The 22,246-nt window shown below is 37.8% G+C and overlaps 1 protein-coding gene across 11 annotated transcripts in view; it reads right to left on the bottom strand.

Moving 5' to 3' along the window:
* The window catches only part of CACNB2 (calcium voltage-gated channel auxiliary subunit beta 2), a 220,394-nt gene that overhangs the window by 133,394 nt on the left and 64,754 nt on the right, over window positions 1–22,246 (bottom strand). Inside the window, exon 1 of one of the 11 annotated variants that reach the window (XM_085538670.1) lies at window positions 3,927–4,434. The exons of 9 other annotated variants lie outside the window; for them this stretch is intronic. In XM_085538670.1, the coding sequence (XP_085394796.1) occupies window positions 3,927–4,007 (81 nt within the window). In that variant the 5' untranslated portion in view covers window positions 4,008–4,434. Of the gene's footprint in view, window positions 1–3,926; window positions 4,435–22,246 lie in introns of those variants that run through there. One more of the 11 variants, XM_085538669.1, reaches the window with a different exon arrangement.

The following is a 22,246-nucleotide window of genomic DNA, read 5'->3' as shown; positions in this document are numbered from 1 at the left end:
TATATACAGCTGTTTAAGTTATGTCAGTCTTCAAATGACAAGTATCATGATTTATCAAACGGTGAAGTCTCCATGAAAGCCAGAGTTGAGCAGTCAACTGCCACGGAGTATCCCAGTTATTGCACAGATAGATCTCCAAACCCACAGAAAGATTACTGCAGTCAGCACTTCTCTACTTAGGCCTTCCATCAGATCCTTGCCTAGCCTCTTGCAATAACATCTTAAAACAACCCCTCGAAATGAGCAGGTTATCACTGGTCCAGGTTATAACATTTCCTGACATCACTCACTTTTGTAGCCACAAGCACTCTCCTACAGATCACTATTAATCTAGCCAGATTAACAGCATGCCCTTTCATAGTGTGTACTTCTCTCTATGCTTCTCTCTTCCACGTACCTGGAGATCCTCAAGCAGAAAGAACTCAGCTGAGGGAACTGTTAATCCTCTCTGTTAGGAGTAGAGAAAATGCTCCGTATTTCAGAGTAAACCCATGCTCAGATAATTATTCAGTTATTTTCACCTTTTTTTTTCCACTGTCTATTCTTCAAATGCCTTATTTAATTTCCCATTTTCTATTTGACCCAAAAAAGTAGGCATAAAAATAAATCTCTTATGCTCACCACACCCCCTTCTTTGTACTTCCATATTTGTTTAATCCATCCTTTCTAATACTATCACATCTCTTAGTGTTCAGAGCTCTCATTTATCTTTCTCTGTATCTCCATTTTCTCCATTACAATTTTATCTTTTGTTCTTTGATAACATAATTCTAATTTTTTTTCAAGACATCTCAAGAGGTTCCAAATCAACACATGTAAATGAATTCACATTCTTTACATTTTCCACAGATGTCTCACCAACTCTTGAAGCATTTAGAGTAGGAGCAAACATATTTCATTATTTATAGTCTATCTTTCTTATTGCATTACTCACTTTCTGCAACACTGTAAAATGACATACATCATCATATAACTTCTTAAGTAATAAAGTGAGATAGAAGTTTCACTCCCTTGTACTAGCTGAGGGAATTCATCTGGAATTGTAATTTAATTACACGAAAGTTAGTCTTCCCTCTATGTACATTCCATTCCCTTGAATTTCAGCGACAGTAGGTATGTGACAACTAGTGCTAATTACTAAGAGGACAGAAATAACGGATACCTTCCAGTCAAGATTTGTCTCTTAAGTACCAATAATGACATCTCATTATTATATTAAGAAAAGCAGAAACATACAGTGTGTGCTCTCTCCAGCATCCTAAATGTAATGTAGCAAATTTCCTACCTATCCAAACCTGCCTTTCAAGTAAGATGAGTTGCTCTACTGAAGTGGCACACAGATGTCTTTTTTTTTTCAGAGGATGCCACAGTCTGCTACAGATTACAGGAAAGCATGACAGGAGGCTCCACGGCTTTCAGCTAAAGGGCTGGAATGTATTTTTGGGTTCATGTGCCTCACTGACCTTTCTGCTCAGTAGGCTGGCCTGGCACTAAGTCAGGGCCTGCAGCCCTCCAGCAGGACATGGACAGCTCTAAAGGCCAAAGGAGCTTTGGTTGGAGAAGACAAGGCTGGATTTGGGGCTCTGTAAAATCACGCCACCCTTGGAAATAAGAACAGGCACGAAACTAACTACCTTTCACAGAATACTATAATATGTTTCCTCTTTGAAAAATACTGTACCACACTATATGTATACTTTTACAGTATGTGTACTATACACTATAAAAGACTAGCCAACTATTTTGGAGAAAATATAAGGGATTAAATCTTTCATCAACAGATATAGAATATTATTTTGAAGAACCTACTGTACTTCAAAACTAAATGTTCCTGTAAGCTCAGTTCTACCATCATCTGCTATTCAGGTCAAAAACATGATCTGAAAAAATCCACCAAGTCCCATAACTGCATTTTTCCCAAGACTGTAATTACTGACTTTTTCACAGAATCCCAGAATGACCTGGGTTGGAAGGGACCTCAAGGATCATGAAGTTCCAACCCCCCTGCCTGGCAGCCTCAGTTCTTCCCAGTAACTTTCAAAAGCATTCATATGTGGCAGAAGCAATAGGCTTTAGAGAGAGAGACATGAACAAGCTCTATATATATAATTCAAAGTTGAAGCCACCACAGACCCTCCATGGCCATTTAAAGAACTTTAAAGAAAGTCCCACAGCACATGCCACAGTGACCAAAGCTCAAGACCATGTGCATGAAAACAAGGTTGTAATTCACACATCGAGAAACCCCACAGCATTACTGAAATCATGCAGATCTATCACATGTATTAGGAAGATTTCTGAGGCAGACAGAAACCACTGAGATATCAGCTCCTCAGGCCTTGAAAGCCAAATAACATTTATTTCTCAGTCTTTTGACTGCTGACACAGTAGTCGTATATCAGTCAGGGGTCTGTCAGACACACAGGGGCTAAATTATGCCAAAGGCCCCAGAAACTGGGAAAACATAGTTTGTTCAGGTAGAAAGCAACTGAACAACCATATAGTGATATATAAGGACCTGTCCTTAAAAACTTGTATTCTAAAGACAAAGAGCTCAAATGTCAATTTCAATTGTAGATTAACATAAATTTAGCATACCTCCAGATTTAGAAAAGCCTGTGACTGCAAGCCCAAGTTTTAAGCAGGTGGGAAATCTTTACTGTAAAGATCTCATCATAGATAGACTCCATCAATCGTTCAACTGAACTTAATACCAAAATGTACTTTCATGATACTATACATTTACTCCCTTTTGTATGAAAATCAGTAACAAAAGCATTGAGGGGGGAAGAGCTTTTATTTATTATATTCTTTGTAATTACTCCAAGGCACAAAACTGGTAAGAATGAGTACCTTGGCAACCTCAAACACAGCCAGCACCTAAACACCTGTTTCAAACACCTAAACCTGGCAATAAGAACAGCTGCAAAGGCAAGAGTACTGTCCCTCTGGAGGACATACTACATCTATTGGAGATCTATGTCCCAGTAGCTAAGTTTTGGAAATGAAATGTCTATCAGCTATGTATAAATACATCTGTGACTTGCTTCATGTGGGCTCCCAGATTTCCAGGTTATCTGCAGCTTAACACATTATCATAGATTTTAATCACTGAGCAGTCTGAGGGAAATGAAGGCTGTCTGTAACACTGTACCTGGTAGTTATGACCTTTTATTCCTGAATAATCCCTACACTCCAGACACAATTATGTACTCAACATTGCTGAGGAAAGATGGGAGACTTGTGAGCCCACTGGAGAAGCCCTAAAGCCAACTAGCGAGCAGCTGTCAGTGTGCTGGGTTTCTGCGTGGGGCTGCAGTCTGGCGTTCTGCTGGTTGGGTCCAGTGCCCTGGCAGCTTACATAATCACACGCGATGGGGGTTAGGGAAGGTCGCTGTTACTTACTCTGGAATTATATTTCATAGGTTACTTTATTCCCCAGCAGGGAATCCTGGCATCTGACACAGAAATAATAGGCAAAGACAAAATAGCAATGTGTTTTCTTAGTAAAAATGAAGAAAATAAATGAGGAATGCACTAAATTCAGTTTCCTTTATGCCATAGTGTATTAAAACTTACTAAAACTGATAATTTGGAAACAACTCCTAGGACTTTCTCAACAGTGTTTCAAGATCTGCATCAGTATTACATATGAGAACATCTACAGCCACAGACCACTGAAATACACAAAATCAGAAAATGAAACATAGCTAAAATCAGGGATTCTCCCTCCCAGAACCTTTAAAACTTACTCTTAAGACTTCATATTGTATCCTGAAAGACACATCAGTCTTTCAACTGATAATCACTCTGCTATACAAGTTCATACTCGGACACAGAGGGATTAGGAGAGAAGCATATTTTTCTTCAAGTATATAGAAAGTTACATACATAAGGACAACCTCTGCTCATCCCTCTGTACTTACCCAGGACACATTTTTTGCCTTGGGTGTCTTTAGCATGGCAACATGCGAGGCTGAGATGACCAGGAGCAGCCCCACCAGCATGGACAGCAGGATGGAGGGCGAGTCCCAGTGCCTCTGTCCCACCGCGAGTGCAGTCCCTGTGCCTGGCTGACACAGGCACACAGAGCATGTGGTCAGGTAACGAGAAAAAAAGTCATTTTTTCTTCCTGATGTGCAATCCAGTCAAACAGAAGCAAATCTTCGCAGAATGTCTGTCTTCAGCAGAAGCTCACTATATTTCTGTATATCCATGAAACCCAAAGTTGGCTCTCCTTGTGGAAAAATTTAAAAGCAAAATTCAAAAGGACCCAGTCTTGGAGCCACCTCCTCCTTGCAGTGCTGGCTGCTCACCACGCTTCCCAAGAGCCCAGGGCAGGTGCCTGGAGGAGAACTCAGCCCACTGCTGGGAGCCACGTGTGTTCAGAGGACACCGAAGAGCCCACTAGAGCCACTGGACTGCTATTTGAATAGATGCCTCACAATTTCTGAGCAGACAACCCCAGCTGGGATCTGTGTCACGCTGCAGGCAGTGCAGGCTGTGGTGCAGGATGGGGTTTGCCTCACACAGGCACGTTGTTGTCCCCACACCTCAGCCCAGTGCCACAACCAGCCTGGTGTCCTGGGAGCCTGCGCACAGCAGAAATTCACCCTCCCTGCTCCTTCTCTTTGTTCCTCTGCCCTTCTGTCCCTTTACTTTTACCTCCTGTCAATCTAGATTACCAGAGCGGATCGAGGCTAAATTTTGCAGCTATCAGTAGTGATTAGAGTGAGTTGATTGAAATCGGATTATACAGGAGGACCTCTGCCTTCTCACTTGGCACGGGCCAGCACCATTTGCAAAATGCTTATGCTTCGCTGCATAGGATCAGAGCACTTGGAACAGTCCAATCTAAGAGAATTGGTGCAGCAAAAATAAGGCAGACTGCATCATATTTACAGAGAGGGAAAAAAGAGAAAAAGGAGAAAAGCAATTCTGCTTTGCTTTAATAGCTGCATGAACTTATAGGGGTATGTTGCAAACTATTTCCATATGGCTGAGTTCACTGGGGTCTCATGGATTCATCAGGCAGAGTAGGAGAGCAATGTTAGGTACCTGAAGTGCTGTGTACACAGGCACTGCTGCACGAATGGGGATAGGACTCCAGCAAGAGCAGCTGTGTGGTGTCTGAGCACCAAATGAGAGGCACCATCTCTTCATGGGATGGGGTCTGCAAAACCTCACTGCTGGTATCTACACAACTCACAGACACTGCAATTCAAACGTGCTCTTCCTATTTGTATCCTAACTACATGAGAAAGTGACTTGCCTGAGCCAGATTTATATACATGTATCCAATTATTTAAATATGAATACAGGCTACAAAAGGAGGCATGTACTACAAAATTATGGTCTTACTACAGTAGGGAATCATGAAAAGTATTAAACAAAACATAAAATATGAAAGGTAATTCATGGAACAGAATGAGTAAGGGGGTGAGATGATGAAAGAAAAAAAGGACCAAGTTTGTCTGATACCATGAGTGTCACACACAGGTGCAGTTTGCATTCTAACATACCATTTTTCTAGGACTTCCTAATTACTAACTTAATATTATTATTTACTCATGATACAGACCTAGATTATGCTCCAAGCATCATCTGTCAGTTTGTACTTGTCATTTAATGCACTCATATAAATGCAATGAGCCTATGATTCCACAAATTAAATTTGTGAGCTGTCTATTATTTGGGACCATGCAAGTGTTATTAAGGTCTCCCAAAGATGACAGCATACAGCATAAACCTTTTCTTTTGTTAAAAGAAGCCTAAAAACTGTTTAAATTGACTGGGCAGAAACAAAAGCAAACATGTTTTCCAGTAAATCATTGCATTTCAAAATGATTATAGAATCACAGAATGACAGAATCACCAAGGTTGGAAAAGACCTACAAGATCATCCAGTCCAACCATCCACTCATCACCAACAGTTCTTACAAGACCATGTCCCTCAACACAACATCCAAACATTCTTTGAACACCTCCAGGGTCCGTGACTCCACCACCTCCCTGGGCAGTCCATTTCAGCGCCTGACCACCCTTTCTGAGAAGTAATACTTCCTAATGTCCAGCTTGAATCTCTCCTGCAATTATGGTCTTCTACAGATTTGTTGCTCATACTGAAGGTAAGTGGAACAAGGTTGGTACATTCTGGTTTGCATATGATAGAACAAATGCTCATATGCACACTTCTATTATAGATCCCTCCTTTTTAAAAAAAGTCCATCCACACACCTGGAGCTAAACCACTATCCACCACTTGGCTCATCAGCAGCTTTAACTAGAGGAATCTAGAGACCTTGATTTCTATCAAAGAAATAAAAGCTCAGGAGGCAGAGTCACCTATCTGAAACACTATGAACTATTGGACAGTTTAACAGTTGTTGGTGTTTTTGGGTTTTTTTTTTTTATTGAGAGGAACTTAATTTTTCTATTGCAGATGTCCAGGTATAATCCAACAGGCAAAAAATCTTCTATAGCTAAGGAAACTGAAATAACTGAAATACTATAATATAGTTAAGGAAACTGAAATTCCATTATCCTCCCGAGCACATCCCCCTCCCCCTCTCCCTGCATTTCCCCCTCTTCCCTCCCTCCCCCACCCCCCCTCCCCAAAAGGAAAAACTAAAGAGAACACTGCAAAGAATGCAGCTATTGAGTGTTGACTATATTTGGGAAAAACATTTGTAGCCTTTCAAAGATAACGAGATATAGAAAAGCTTACAACCTTGGATCTTACAGAAAAGTTTTTTGAAACACTATGCTATATGTTGGCTGCCTCACATCACGACAGATTGCATAAAGCATGGGAAAATGCGCATTCCAGGAAAGATTATGATAGAAAACAGTAGATTGAGCTTGTTTCCTCCAGTGAACTGCAGAGCTGGTTTTATAGCTCAAAATTCATAGAATCATGCCCTAATATGTCTCAATTATCCTTAATTAGTAAGTAGACAGTATGTGAGCTGTACGCATTTCAAATGTTTCAGTGAAAACTATATAGATACATCTGACATCAAGTTCATACGCATCCTTCTTGCTACTAATTGCAAATTTCTAACTATTAATTGCAGAACCCAAACTAGATAGAAGAATTAGAAGACACATGTGCAGGTATATGCATACCTGTATATATTTTGTTAAACAATGCAACATTTCTGGGATACAGATTATCCAAAATCTTATAACTGTTTTCTCATATGGCATATGGAATAACTTTATGTGGTCTTAGAACATCTCTGGCATTGATTTCCAACAGTAAGACACTTTCTTCTTGGATTCATCTTTAAATGAACTACATATCAAATTTTCTATTATCCCCTTTGCTGTTAATGCTGACCACAGAAATGCTTGCAAGCAGACCATGAACCAATCCATCATGATACACAATGTTAACAGATGCACAACGACAAACAGACGCTCAGGATTTATGCACTTCCCTGCAATGACTTTCCCTTGTCTGGACAAGCTGCTGCATCACCAGAAGGATCAGTCAAACATCTGACATGCCAAAGCTGGCTGAAACCGCTCAGAGGAAATACTTCACATCCACTCTTAACCACAGAAGTGGTCAGTGCTGATATTTTCTCTCTTTATCCAGAAACAAAGTATATCTTGAAAAGAAACCATACATTTTAAAAACTATCACTGAAAGGCAGAAAAAAAGTCCTCTGGACTTTTAGCCTAATAAAGGCCTGTGCCTTGAAACAAAGAAAAAAAAATTAAAATAGAATTAGCCAAAGACTGCAACACACAAACAATAGTTTTCTAAGCACAAAATGGGATCAGTCAAAGCCTGTGACGTAAAATTTTCTCAAAAAAATAAAAAAGAAACTGATGTTGAACACACTGGCACTGCTCCCTGATTAGTGGTGCCTCCCACCCACCAGTGACACCTCATCATGGGCTGCTTCTCAGGCTCTGCTTCTGTGTCTGGCAGAGGCATGTGCTGAAGTGCAGGATGATTTTATTTCAGTGTCAGTGAAGTCCATTGTATTTTTACTCATTCATTTCTGTTAAAACATTTATAATCTACTATGTGTTCCTCAACAAAGACAAAGGAGCACAGATTTTTTGAACAACCCTGTGCTCTGGGCATCTGCAGTTTCTCTCAACATCACTGGAATAGACTTCTAGTAAAATATAAATTCCTTGTGTGAGATGAATACATAGCTTCACTGTAATGATACTAGTGATAGTTTCACTGAAATGAAGCCGGACAATGGCCTCCAGTCAGCATCCAGAGGGTCAAATTCTTATAATTGGACTGAGAAAATAAAGGAGTGGATTTACATCCTTATTGCACTGTGGTAACTTTCCATAGTGAAACACTTAAAAGTGCAAGAAAGATTCCCAGTGAGACACTGAGCAGTTATTAGAAGCAGTTCTGTTTCAAATGCATCATGTCTGGACATATTAAAGAAAAATAATATATTTCATAGAGAAACTGATGCCTTTAATCCATCCCAAGAGTCAGAGGACACAATATACCTTCTACTCAAAGCTTCCCTGTCACCAGTATAACAGAATAAGCAACTAATTAGGCCTGACCCTATTTACTCTCCTATTAAATAAACTTCATCTCATACAAACAAACTGGAAAACATCTGGCATTTGAGTTTTCCCCTCCTTAATATGAGCTCAATGCACAAAATTTTAAAGCCGCAGCTGCTGATGGCTTGTCAGACAAGTGCTCAAGTAAAATGAACTAAATTTATTCCAAAACAGAAGGCTTCAGAAATATTGAACTTTATGTAAAGCAGTTAATTTAATGTCATCTGAGTGCATTAAAATTCCTACTTGAAAAATAACAAATTTACTGGCACAGAGGTTGAAAATGTAAATGTTGACATGACTGGAAAGTCCAGAAATTAGCCCTGTTGTAGGATCCGTGGTGGAATCTTTAATTACAGCTTTTTTGCCTGAGGACACGAATCTCATGGCAGAAAACAGAAGGTCCTCACCTGATGAACTCTGCCGAATATTAAATCCAGAATGACAGATATATTCCACATAAGTTCATTATCAATCCTTCCTCCCTCTGTCTGTCCGACACTCACTCACTGTGCTTCTGCTTCAGCATCTAAAGGAGCCACAGCCTCCTATCAAAAAGACTGTATCCTTTTTTCTAAGTGTCAGCCGTCTAGATATGTATGTAGCTCTTACATTAAGAAAATCAGAATGTGGTTCTCTGTACCGCATCGCAGTTTGGAGATAGATCTAAGATATATCAGCATTCCATCAACTGATTTCCTAAACCAAATATTTTAATTTAATGCAGTAGTTGTTTCTTTTTATTTGCTTATTCTATAGAATTTAAAAACAGAAGAAAACAAGCAAACAAACAAACAAAAAAACAATCATATGAATGCATGGAAAGATTCTGATTGAAACAAGCTTATTGGGCCTAACTTAACTGCCCCCAGTGTAGAGCTGCCTGGAACAGGTGCCCACTGGCAAAACACATTCCAGTTTGGCTCCTCAAACCTAGCAGGCACTAGAAATGACACCTGCTCTGCAGATATAAAACAGAAATTAACGACATAACCTCGCAAATAAATGTTGTTAATTTGCTCATCAAAGTTTGTGAAGCAATTAGATGAAACTGTAAAAGACTTCAATGCTTAGTGAAAATCATTAAAGAACAACTTTCACAAGTGTAACAGAAACTCATGCCATCGGCTAACAAATACCACACGTTAAATTTTACATAGGCCTCAAAAACACAAGGCAGTGGTCTTCTGTTTGCTGATAACAGAACACTGATGCTCAGATGCAGGTCTCTGCTCCTGCTGCTGATTCCAGAGGCTCTAGGCCTTGATGGCCATCTCCTGCTCTGCATCAAGTGTGGCCTGTGACTGCATGGCTCAGCTCCCTAGAAAGCTTCCATATCATGCAACTTCAGAGCCAATGTGCATGGGAAGTCAGGAGAAGTCAGGTAGTAAGGTGATAAGGCTGCCAGTATGGTGGTACAGCCAATAAGGCAGAGAAGAAAATGTGGTGAGTTTACAAATAGCCAGAATTCCTCTAACCACAAAGCTATAAAACGAAGCAAAATGCTGAGAACTCAAAATTTGTCGTAAAAATAACTAATCTGCAGTTATCATGAAGATACAGCCATCATTTGCATGTTTAAAATATATTACCTGAGACATTGCAGTTGACTCAGGCATTGTACTTCTCAGAGGAGGAAGAAATTCTGTGGATGCTAATAATGCACAGCACCTACTTCCAGGGGTTGGCTGTAAGTTACATCAGCCCTCAACAAACTTTCTTCCATGTATCTATTACTAACAGTACAAAGAAGAGATATAGAGGTTTCATAACAATGCAGAAAAATACAAATAAGAGATTAAAAGAGGTCACTGAAAAGTTCACATTGGATATTTATAAGAAGAAAATTAATTACATGCTCACGGCAAGGGAAAATTCAAACAATATGTAAATGTAATATTTCAGTGGTATTTGGAATTATTGCATATAATTAACAACGAAAGAACTGAAAAATACTTGAAGAACTCAGATTCAATATCTGATTATGTCAGTTGCTAAATTATTTTTGAGAACACGAAGTAAAATTATTGAAAGCATAGATCAGTAATCAATGGGAAACCAAAGCAAGCTTTCCTGCAAAGGAAGGAAATGATTTTTCCAAAAACAATTACTTTTTTTCTGCAAGATGCACAGAACTTTTATACAGAAATCAAAAGTACAGTGAATGCACTATGAAAGCTGCTACCTCAAACCTTTTGCATGCATATCTCTTGAAGTATATTTACATTAAATAAATGCCTTCACTGCAATTATTTACTTGAGTAGTTGATCAATATTCTTTTTTATGCCTTACTGTCATAATTACTTGAATGTTTTCCCTTTTACTTTTCTATTCATCTCAAATGTGACTACTTTAGAGCACACACAAAAACAAGAAATGTGCTAATGTGAGACATTAAACATATTTTATATAACACAGCAACAGTAATATTGTATACATATAAGTAAAGCCAAGAAAGTGAGTATAAAGGTGGTTGGGGAAACAAAACTATAGTTTAATTTCACCTTTATTTTTGACACTATTAAATACTTCCATCAGCTGATGCTTCTGTCTTTGTCCATTTCTTGTACTGATGTCACTGACTGAAAATCCAAACAATGCATACTACAGCAATAATTAAGATCATAAAGCCTTCAGTTACACATCCCAAGTTTTAAAATTATGGGATACTTAATTTATTTGATGTCAGATTGCTTATTTTGGGGTGGATTTTTTGGTATCAGTTAAGTAGATGAATTCAAGACTTCCTAGCACTGATTGGATTTTCTTCTGCGTTTTCATTGCACAGCACTGTAAATTATCTTATTACCAAACAGCTAAAATTAGGCAATGAAAATCAGTGATATTTAGAAAAATGACTAGAAGTGTGCAAATGTTTGATACAGAGTTTCATTTTAAACACACAGAGAGGTGTATTTAAATCGATGACATAATCAGGGAAAAGCCTGTATAAATCAGAATCTATTCAACATACCTTATTGCTGAGGAACAAGCACCATGCTAGGAGGCGAGGATTTAAGAACAAAGATGCTCTAAATATTCTCTTAAAGATGACAGTATTTGGTATTTGGAGACAACGTGTTAAGGAAGATACTAGTTTATACTGCTTTTTACAGCATTTTTAAACCTCAGTTTTATCATCCTTATTTATATTTTCTATAAACAAAATGATATGATGGACTTGTACCTCTGCTTCTCATGTTTTAGCACCTACCAGCAGGGAAGCCAGCAGTGCAGTATGAGCAGCCTGTCCAGAATACACCAAAGGAGTATAACTAATCCTGGTTAAAAGCATGTTTGTAATTAAAGATAATGAGAGACTCTCAAGAGAAAAGACAGAATTGAGGTTAAAGAGAAAGAAAAAAATGTTAATTAAATAAAGTTGTTTGTCCAGGTAATATTTATGTATTACATACATATATTATACTCCTGGGCTGCCAAACACAATCCAATATAATCAAAAGTATTGTACTGGAAAAAGGCCACAAATTGTATCATCTTTCACAGATGGAAATGAATGTTCTGCTAGCAGAGCTGGCTCAGGAGCACATCTCAGTGTGATGGATGAAAGTAATCAGGACCAGCACATGGCAGAGCGATGCTCAGCAATTTGGCTGTGTGGGTAACAGGACTGCTGGGCGGTGTGTGGTGTGAGTGAGACCTGCTGAGCTGAGAGGGCACTGAGTGGGACCAACAGCTTCTGGAAAGTGGAAATATAAATATGTGAAGAAAAACTGGGAGAGATTCTTGTAAGCCCCATAATTTAACATAAACAACAACATTCACAGCGCATAACACTGTGGCTGCAATACATCTTAAATTTAAGCTATCCCTTAGCTCAGGAGAGACTCCTCCATTTGCAGCCTATATAGACTGCACAAACACAAGTAAACTCTATGAGAAAAGACAGAGCTGCTTCAGTCTTCTCTTCCAGCATGGCTGAGGTGGTCTGTGCTGCTAAGTGAGGTTGGGATGCCAGACCAGGGCTGACAGGAGGCACAAGGGTACAGCCTTAGGGGACTCTTCTGAGGTGTCTCTGTTCTCCTTCACAGGAAATGGCAGGCATAAAGGCAGCGTCAGCAATGCCAGAAAATTCACTTTAACAAAGTACATCAACTCCAACACTTGTTTCAATCTCCAGGACTAACAACAGGACATCCTACATAGCCAGTTTGAGAAATACACTAGAGAATTTCTCAAGTTCAAATGGAAAAAGTTAATCTACTGAGATCATGCTAAGAGTTCATATTTATGTGCATAAATTAGCTTCTTATACTAATTCTTATATTAAAAACATTCTATCTAATTTTCTAGGTTGAAATAAGGATATAAAAAGTAATCCTGGGCTTACATGATAAAATAAATTACTTTCCCACCTTCTAGATCAGAAATTCCCATTTTGAGTGATGACAAAGACAGAAGTTACTGTCACTCCATTTGTGATTCACACAACTTTGGACTTGGAGAGTGCTTCATAAACTTGCCACGTACATGAAGAACAACACAATCTCTAAGGAAATGACTGTAAATGCAAGTTTTATTTTGTAGTCTAATTTGTCCTCTTTAGAGTGCTTTCAACTTTGAAGCACAGAAGTACAAAAGTTAACTGCAACCCACAGGCGCATGAACACATGAGCATCATTTTATCAAGAAATCCCTTTGGGTCTCTGTGATCTTGGCAGTTTTACAAAATTCTAATTTATTACTGGTTGAATGGTTCTCAGACTTTTTTTTTTCCAGTGTAACAGTTACAAACTGGCTTTTCTCTATTGCTAATCATCCACGGACTCTAAATGTATTTTTTTCCACAATACGTATGACCTCCCTAACACAAAACATCTCCACCATCCCTTCGTTATTTTTATGACATCCTAGGAAAACGAAGATCTTTTTCCCCTATAATCATGCCATATCTCAAAGGGACAGAGTCTCACACAAGGATGTGAGATAAAGTTTTGCATATGAAGGTGGAGACATTTCCTTTGACTCTGGTAAATGTTTGGCCATGAGTGACAGATCTGAAAGAACAGAACGTACTTCAAGGACCTGTGTCAGAGGTCACTAGTTTTGGAAAGGTTTCCTGTCTTCTCTATTCTGTCTCCTTTAAATTTCTCCCTTACAAGAAAAAAAATATTTCCTTTCACGTATCATGTTTATTTCAATCCACAGAGCTTTTGTGTTGTTCTTTAATGCGTATAAGACATAATATCTCTCAACTATTTTGTGGCACACTCATGGGGGACATGTTCATACATTATTGTCTTGCTTCCAACCCATATCTGGGACAACCCAACTGCCCAGCAGCTTTCCTATGGCACACTTTATGACATTTGCACATGCTGGACATTTTGGACAAATCGAATATACCTATAAATATGGAGCGAATACATTGGGACATTTGACTCATGACAGGTCTGGTAAGCCATGCCTTATTGCCCAGCCACTTTCTGACATCTAAGATAAGCCAGGTCCAGATAAAAACAAACAGAAAACAAACCTTTCTCAAGCAGACGACAGTTAAAAATGTGTATGAAGGAAATGAAAATAAATAAATAAATAAATAAATAATCCTTCTCCAACAAACTTTCCACAGATTTTCCTGTGTCTCTACTGCACTTTTCCTTTCTTCATCTCTTAACATCAGGCTTTAACCCTCAGTGAGCACCTCTTTTTGCTGAAGCTTTCTGTAACCACCCTGATTGCTGAAGCCCTTTCTGTCTATGTCACTAAAACTGAATCTATTGCCTCCTGATTTACAGAACTGCATAGTCATTCTCCTTATCAAAATAAATACTCTACTGTTTGAATATGATTAGGCAGATAACTAATCAAACTAGTTTATTTTTCAGAATCTTTATAACAGCCTAGAGTGGGTCACGACTTGCCCATAAATACTCTTCTTAGAAATAGTAACATACCTGTTTCAGTAAAATCTTGGGCTTCCAAATTAACCCAATAAAAAACAACTGGAGAGAATATTACGTAATGGATTTACCTCACATATGAAACTGGAAAGATAAGACTTGAATAGGCTCATGTATGACAAAGTTAGATTAAAACAGAGAAATCTTGAAAGAGTTCTGTATGCAATTTACCAAAGAAATACACAATCACAAACTACAAGAAAAGGATTAGCAGAGAAAAAGAAAGGCACTTTAACTGGAATCGTTTCTGGCAAAACAAAAAGGAAATAGAGAAACAATAAATGAAGCAAGAGATTTCTAATGAAAAATAGAGGTAGCAGATGCCTGTCATAGTAGCCCAAGTTCTGCACATGAGACCATAAAAATAAAGGGTTATAAAATGTCATAATGGTGAATTGCCAGCAGTCTGGTTATAAACTCTGAAACAGAGTTTACAGAGCCCAGGGAGAGCATGAAGAATCTGACTGCATTTTGCCAGATGCAGAACATCTAGGGCAGAATTCCCATAAAAAGTTTACTAATATCACCTTCAAAATCTTTCTTACCAGAAGCATCATAAAACCCAGAAGCATTCTTTTTTTTGCATCATGCCTCTAATGCAAACTGTATGTTCCAAAGACATCATATGCTATTCAACATAGATGCAGGATTGCAAGTGCCTGCTGCAGCATTTCCTACAGCTGTTAAACAAACCATATTTCAGCCAAGTGAAGCAGCAGTGTGGTTCCATCTAGAGGAAAAATGTGTAAAAGCCACCGATCTCTGATGACTAGTGATGCACTACAGTGCAGACAAGGGCTTGCTACTTGGGGTCTCAGTTCTACAAACCACTTGGGTTGATTATTTCTTCTTTTCACAGCAGTGCTTGCTTAGTTGGAATGCACAGAAAAATACAATGTCAGAATGATCAGAACTGTTAATATATATACCCTAGACTGTCCTGCTAATATCTACATCCACAAATAAAGTAGGTGTGATTAGGAATGTATAGAAATGTCCTTGGAAAAGGAACCTGTTCTCCATGGTATAAATTACATGCTTAAATCAACCCAAACAAAGACTCTTAGGTCAAATTTAATTGAATCTTGCCTTCCCTAGCAAAATCTTTTTAAGAGTCTACAAATTATAAAGTTTCTTTACTGTACATCAAGGTCTGGTGTTACCTTATCATGTATACAAAATGAAAAGTTCCTTCAGTTTCTAGGAGGAAGCAAAATCTTCCATATGTCTTAAATGGCCTGTTCCACACGTACCCTGATTCTCTCCACTTCTTCCTTCACTAACAGAAAATTACCTTTTCTTTCAACATACCCGTTGGAAGGGGACACCTCTTCACATCAGAACCATTTCAAGACCTTTTTCAAAACAGTTACTGCTTGTCAAAGCAGCCTTGGTGTGTTCAATATTTCATCATCTTTACCTTTTCTATTGAAATCTATAAGCCTTTTCTTTTTCTTCTACTTTTCCCACATTTCCCTTTCACAATTTATTCACCTTGCTATTCTGATTTGGTAAAAAGATCACTGTCTTTAATGCCTTTCATGCTATCTGTCCTCAGAGAAGTCAAGTGACTCAATTAGCATTATAAGACAGCCAGTTAATTTATCATGACTTCATAGTCTCATAAAGTTTTTATAGAATGCCAACTCGTAAAAAAAAAAAAAAAATCTATTAAAATTGGCAAGAATACTTTTTGGTTTTTTCACCCCATCACTGGTCATGAAGAAGGAGCAAGAGAATGAGGAAACAGAAGGTAAAAGACAACATTATACCCAATAAGAATGGGGAAAAAGACAGGAGAGAATATATACAGATATGCATTAAAGAAAAATATAAAAAAACCTCTAAGAATAAAGGAGAAGAACATATTTACAGAGTGAAAATAGCAAAACTCACTATAGGAGTCAGGAAAAATAGTGGAAGATAGAAAGACTGTGAGTTGAAAATAAGTTTTGTATGGCTAGGAAAGATGAAAATGGGTTAGTACTTAGGTACAATATTCTCTTAAATTAATTGTGTTTATTTTTAACAAATAGTCATTTATTCAGATTTTGTATACAACTGTATACTTCTATATGCACACTTGAGTAGCAGGATTCTCCTTTTCTCAAAAAATCACTGCCTTATGGAAGTAAGCACCTTGAATCCCTTTTTACCTGGTTTATCTCCAGTCACAGTATGAATCACAGACAGATCTGCAGACAGAGCTTACATGTCCTGAGTCACACTTACTACCTCTAAGGGACTAACTACAGGGTACAGACAGCTATAAATGTAAGACTCACTGTAAATTGGTAACTTATTGTCTAGAATATCACATAGGTTTCAGAAAATAAAGCCATAGCTTTAAAAACAAAAAAAACAAAAACAAAAAAAAACCCCAAAAAAACAAAAAAAAAAAAACAAACACTGGAAATACAGCTTCAGAAAACTCTAGCACCAAAGTATTATGTGCAAAGACAAAGTCAAGGAGCCCACTGGTAGAGGAGAAAAAGGTGATAAGGGAAGCAGCTTGGTTTCAGAAGTCTGAGCTTGCCAGAAGCAATGCAAACAATGTCACTACTTTTTATATATCCAAATTAGTGGAGGGTAACAAAATAATATTCCAGTTTAGCAGTTGGTGATAAAATTAATAGTGGAAATACAAAATCATCTTTAACAGATGAGGACAGGATAAAGTAAAAGGTAAAGTAAAAGGTAAAATATACTCTATTTCAGTATACTTTAAACTGTGATATTGCTGCTGACTTGCAGTTTTAAACATTTTTAATCTATTATTCAAGTACAGTTATACTGCATGCAGAATGAAAGAGAGAAGGCCCTTCTTGTCACAATATTTCATCTACCAGGTATATTGTTATATAATTTCACTTCAGAATACATAATAAGCTATAAATGTTCCATTTAATTCTCCCACATGTGAGAAGTTTTTTTTAAAAGAAGCTCCTTTCACCAGTAAATTAAATTCAGAGGTCGTACCTAGGGAATGCAGCAAGAAGAAAGAATTTAAAGGACAAGAAAATGTATTCGTATTTTGTTTCTTTAAGCAAAGGTTCTACAGTCCAGCTCCAAGCTGGAAAAAGAAACAGAACAATTACACAAATGCAGCCACAAGTGTAAAAAATAAGAAATTATGACCACCTAAAAAATAAAAGGTAAAACCCAAATTAACTGGAACATGTAAAGTTTCACATCAATGAACTGGAGCTACAATGGAAACATTCTGGCTTTGGTAATACTTCACAATGTAACTATAAGTGTCTGTTAGACAACTGAGTGAACAGGTGGGTGATGAATTATAAGAGCAACTTATTCCCCTTTAGTTTGGACAGTGCAATTCCACCTGTGTCTTGGCTAGTTTACAAGACTGGCAGACAGTCTTGTCATTCATGCCATTTTCCCTCTAAATATCACACCAGATTTGTTATTGTATTGTTTTTGTCCCATATTACCAATGTAAAATATCACAAAATTTAGGTGGAAAAAAAAATGCAAAAGGGTTTCCAATGGATATCTGAAATATACATTTTCTCTCAAAACCAAAGATTTTGCCCTGGATAGTTTTACATCACTAAGACCCATCCAGCTCCAATGACAGTCAAATCACACTAAAAAGTTAAAGGGCAAGTTTTGCTAAGCCGGTCAATTACCTTAAGGCTTGAATATATGATGTTAACAATAAAAAAAAAAAGTATTTTGAATTTTATTATCATAAAACCACAATTTCTCTGTTCTTTCTTCTTTCCCAGAGTCTTGTATTTCAATCATACACACAGAAGAGTAATACAAAGGAAAATTTTCATAAAAATAACAGTTATTCAATAACTGCTGTAACTTCTTGAAAACAACTACACCTTTCTACTATAAGTGGCAACAAGAGCAATAGAGAAGAGGGATGGAAAGAAGGTAGGGCTTAAGGTATGGGAGCACAAAGGGCCACAGAAATAGGGCCAGCATGTGCCAAAAACAAGAAGCAAAACCACACAAATGGAATTAATATCAACATAAGGAAAGGGAGTTTGCAAACGTGAAGCAAGATTTCTGCAAGTCAAAACACAAATTGCAGGTAGTAGAGAGGGGGAAAAAAAAAAAAAAAAAAAAAAAGGATTTAAATCTAGGGGAAAAAAAACCAAAAACCCTATAACTCAGCAATGAAGAAGAGATATGGAAGCAGTGAGCAAAAGGAAGGAGGAGAAGAACATCATCTGCAATGATAAAGAATAATCTGCTGAGAAACATGATTAGGTGATAGATGGAGGAGATTACAGTACCAAGAGGAACAGAAAGAAGAAAAGAAAACCCTGTCCAAACTTAAAAAAAATAATAAAAAGACAACATTCCCTCAGGAGGTCTAAAGTACAAAGAGTCTTCTGTCTGCATCCTGCTCACTGCTGCAGGCAGAAAGCTCTCCAATTACAGTCCCCACCATTAGAAAAGCATCTCAAACATAGCTATGCCAAGTTCCATAATTACATTAAACTAAAACACACAGTGCAGGCCATACCATAAATTTCACTTCTTTAAATAAAGCTCATATTGTTTTGGAATGCAGTTTTTAGGGTTGTTTGGTTTTGTTTGGTTGGTTTCATATTATTTTGTAATGATTCTTTGGAAAGGATTATAGTTGTAGTAATGAATACTTGCTTCCAGACATCATCTACATCCTTTATCAAATTAGTTACATATCTGAGAAAAATCTTTTAAATACTGACCCACATTTATTCTGAATGGCCCTTTCAGCTAAATACGTTATTTGATAATTCTATAAGAAAAAATACACAGAAAAAAAAAAAAAACGATATTTCAAAAAGTGAACAAATGACTACAGTTAGAAGTCAAACTACTTCTAAATAAGAATCAAGCATAGAGCTGAGAAATATGGAAAACTGAGTATTTTTAACAACTGCTAATAATCCAACTGGAGTCCAGCCTATGGGCTTGATTATACAGAATATTCTGAGATGCTGACCCTCCTTCGCACCATCTCACTACTCTGTTGCACAGCTGTAGGAGTGGCAACACATTTTGTCAGTTGAAATGCCAAGAAGCCTAGGTATGTTCTGTAGTATACTACTGTGTCCAGTGTATTTGGATTTGCCAGTCTTGGGTGCTCCAGCAGTACCTATCAATGTTTCAACTTGTCATTGATAAAAAGTTCATAGTCAACCATCAGTGTTACCATATCAGCATTTTTTCCAGCTGAGTGGGTATGTTGCATCATTGATAGCAGTGGTTGCAAATATGTCCACAGCAGTAAAAGAAGACAGTATGCAAGGCAGGGAAAGAAATCTAGTGGCCAGCTAGCAGCTCTATTCAAAAACATGCATACTCAGGAAGCATCTTGGACTCATCTGAACAGCTTTCATGGTGGTTTCCTATGCACATGCGGCAAGAACAGCTGGGAGCTGAAGACAGCTCAGGACTTCTGAGTGACTTCCAGCAGACTACAGCTTTTGATGGTTGCAGCAGCACATGGGTGGGTTGACCTAATGTCTGAAACCAAAAATACGCTGGTCAGTCTTCATGTTCCAGTGCACTTGGATGTTCTGTAACAAGACAGCAGTCAGAGCTGCAAGAACATTTTTGGGCTACCTACATTTAGCACTAATGTTTTTGACTCTGCTTTCCTAAAGAAGACAAGATCGTCTGCTCGTAGAGCTCCACAGAGCTACTCCTCTTGCCTACCTAAAACGGATTCCATTTGATAAATGGCATGGCTCCATTTCACAGACAGATCTAAAAGGAATACCATTTAGATGTTCAGAATTACCTCCAGATTTCATCATGTGAGTACTAACACACAGCCATAATGTCCATATTACACACCCTACTTTTCAGAGCTGCAGATTGTGCCACAGACAATTAAACGGATCACAGCCTCTACAAACTTGATCACTCAACCACAGAGAAACTGACAGCACAGGCACGGAAAGACTGTAAGCTCTTGGCTACAGGCTGTGTAAGGAACTATGCTGAAGAAAGAGCAAGAAAGCGAAGGAAGAACACCTGAGACTAATTTAATCTTGTTCATGTTGTACTGCCTGCACGCCATAGAATGGCAGCAAATGTTGGAGAGAAGTTCAGGATGGATACGTCCCATCCAGGCCTCCAAGTTTAGCCTTGTACAGGACTAATCTATATGCACTAATCTGACACTGGGATCATAGCAAGGTAAGAACATAGCCATCTCCTCTTCCAACTTCTCCTTCCAGAATGCTGGTCTTCCAAATGGGAGTCCACATAACTAATTGCAGTGATTTGTCTATTCCTGACCAAAAAGTCCATTAAAGGGATTGAAAATATCTAAAATCTGTACTTTTTTTTTTTAAAGGTCTTGATCAGCAAAAGCTGGATTAGTTGAAAAAAAATAGGTAGACTTGGTCACACATTTCTGAATGCACAAATACAATATCAACACCACTTTTCAAAAACAAACAAAAAACTAAGTTGGATCACTTTCCACCCTCATTAATAGTCAACCTAAGAACTGTAAACTAATAACCCAGAATAAAAGTCTGATTTTCTCCTTAGTGAGTCAAACATTAATGAAAAGGGTCATATCTTATCTCACATTAATTTCAGTACTTTCATCCCAAAAGAATCATCCAGGATAACCTCAATTAGCCCAGTGCCATGGGGAGCACAAAAAAAAAAAATTCAATAATAATGGATTTGGATAATCAAGGATTCAAACAACAGAGAGAACTTTTATTTGTAATTAAGTAATTTGAGAACACGGTCATCTTCCACATAAAGACCAAAAAGATCAAGGACAAACTCCATTCCATTTATCCTAAGCAAGATGAAGGATTCTTTCAGTACCCAGTAAGAACTGATGCTAAAGACACTTGGAACACCCTGAGGTCTATTTGCATAATACCCTTGGTACCACAAGTATCACAGAGTAAAGTACAAACACTAGTATTATGCAAGACACTTGCTAGGCATCTTTCACCCCACTTACCCTCAAACACCCAAAAAGTGACACTTAGAGTCCATGGAGTTTAATATGTTTAGTCTGAGACTAAACCTGAGTGGACACCTATGTGGTTCATGAATCAGCATTCAGCCTGCAAACACAAATACTATATTCTGTCCCAATAATGATACTCACAATGGTTGGCGCTACCTCTAAATAACAGTAATAGATAGAAACAGAAGGTTGGGTGATGCCTCTCAAGGTGTCAATGTTTTCACATGGCCCTGAACTCCACTAGCATGGGAGAACCCATAAGTAAGTGGTTCCAATGCATTCACATTTCAATTTCTTCTTAATGATGGCAGTAACTACAAATATAAGTTATATAAAAAAAATCACTATAGAGATCCAACTTTTGATATTACATCAAATTGTTAGTTAAAATGGACTAGACATTGAACTTATGCAAAATATTGTACTGTTTACATTTTACCTGTGACCAAATATCTCATCTGAATCTCCAATCTTCTGTCTGCTTTTTACGCAAAGGTATCAACTGTTGCATCAGTAGGAACAAAACACATCCAAAGTCAAATCAGCTCTGCAAAATCACTATGGCCTCACTGACCTTTCTCATTGTTTACATCTCTGTAATACGTTCCAGCACAAGAGATACATTCCCAATAATTTTACTCTTTCTGCCAATCCCTAGTATTTTTATTTAGATCTCACTTATTAATGACCTTGCATTCTATACAATAGCTTTCTATGACAGAGAGAAATGAACTGGGTATTCCAGAAAACAGAACTATTCCTCCATATATATATGCTCTTTTCTTGTGCAAC

The sequence above is a fragment of the Coturnix japonica genome, chromosome 2 (genome assembly GCF_054131305.1).
Source record: "Coturnix japonica strain WE chromosome 2, WE-NBRP24, whole genome shotgun sequence".
In the NCBI taxonomy this organism is placed as follows: Eukaryota; Metazoa; Chordata; class Aves; order Galliformes; family Phasianidae; genus Coturnix; species Coturnix japonica.
This window is presented reverse-complemented; position numbering and strand designations above follow the sequence as displayed.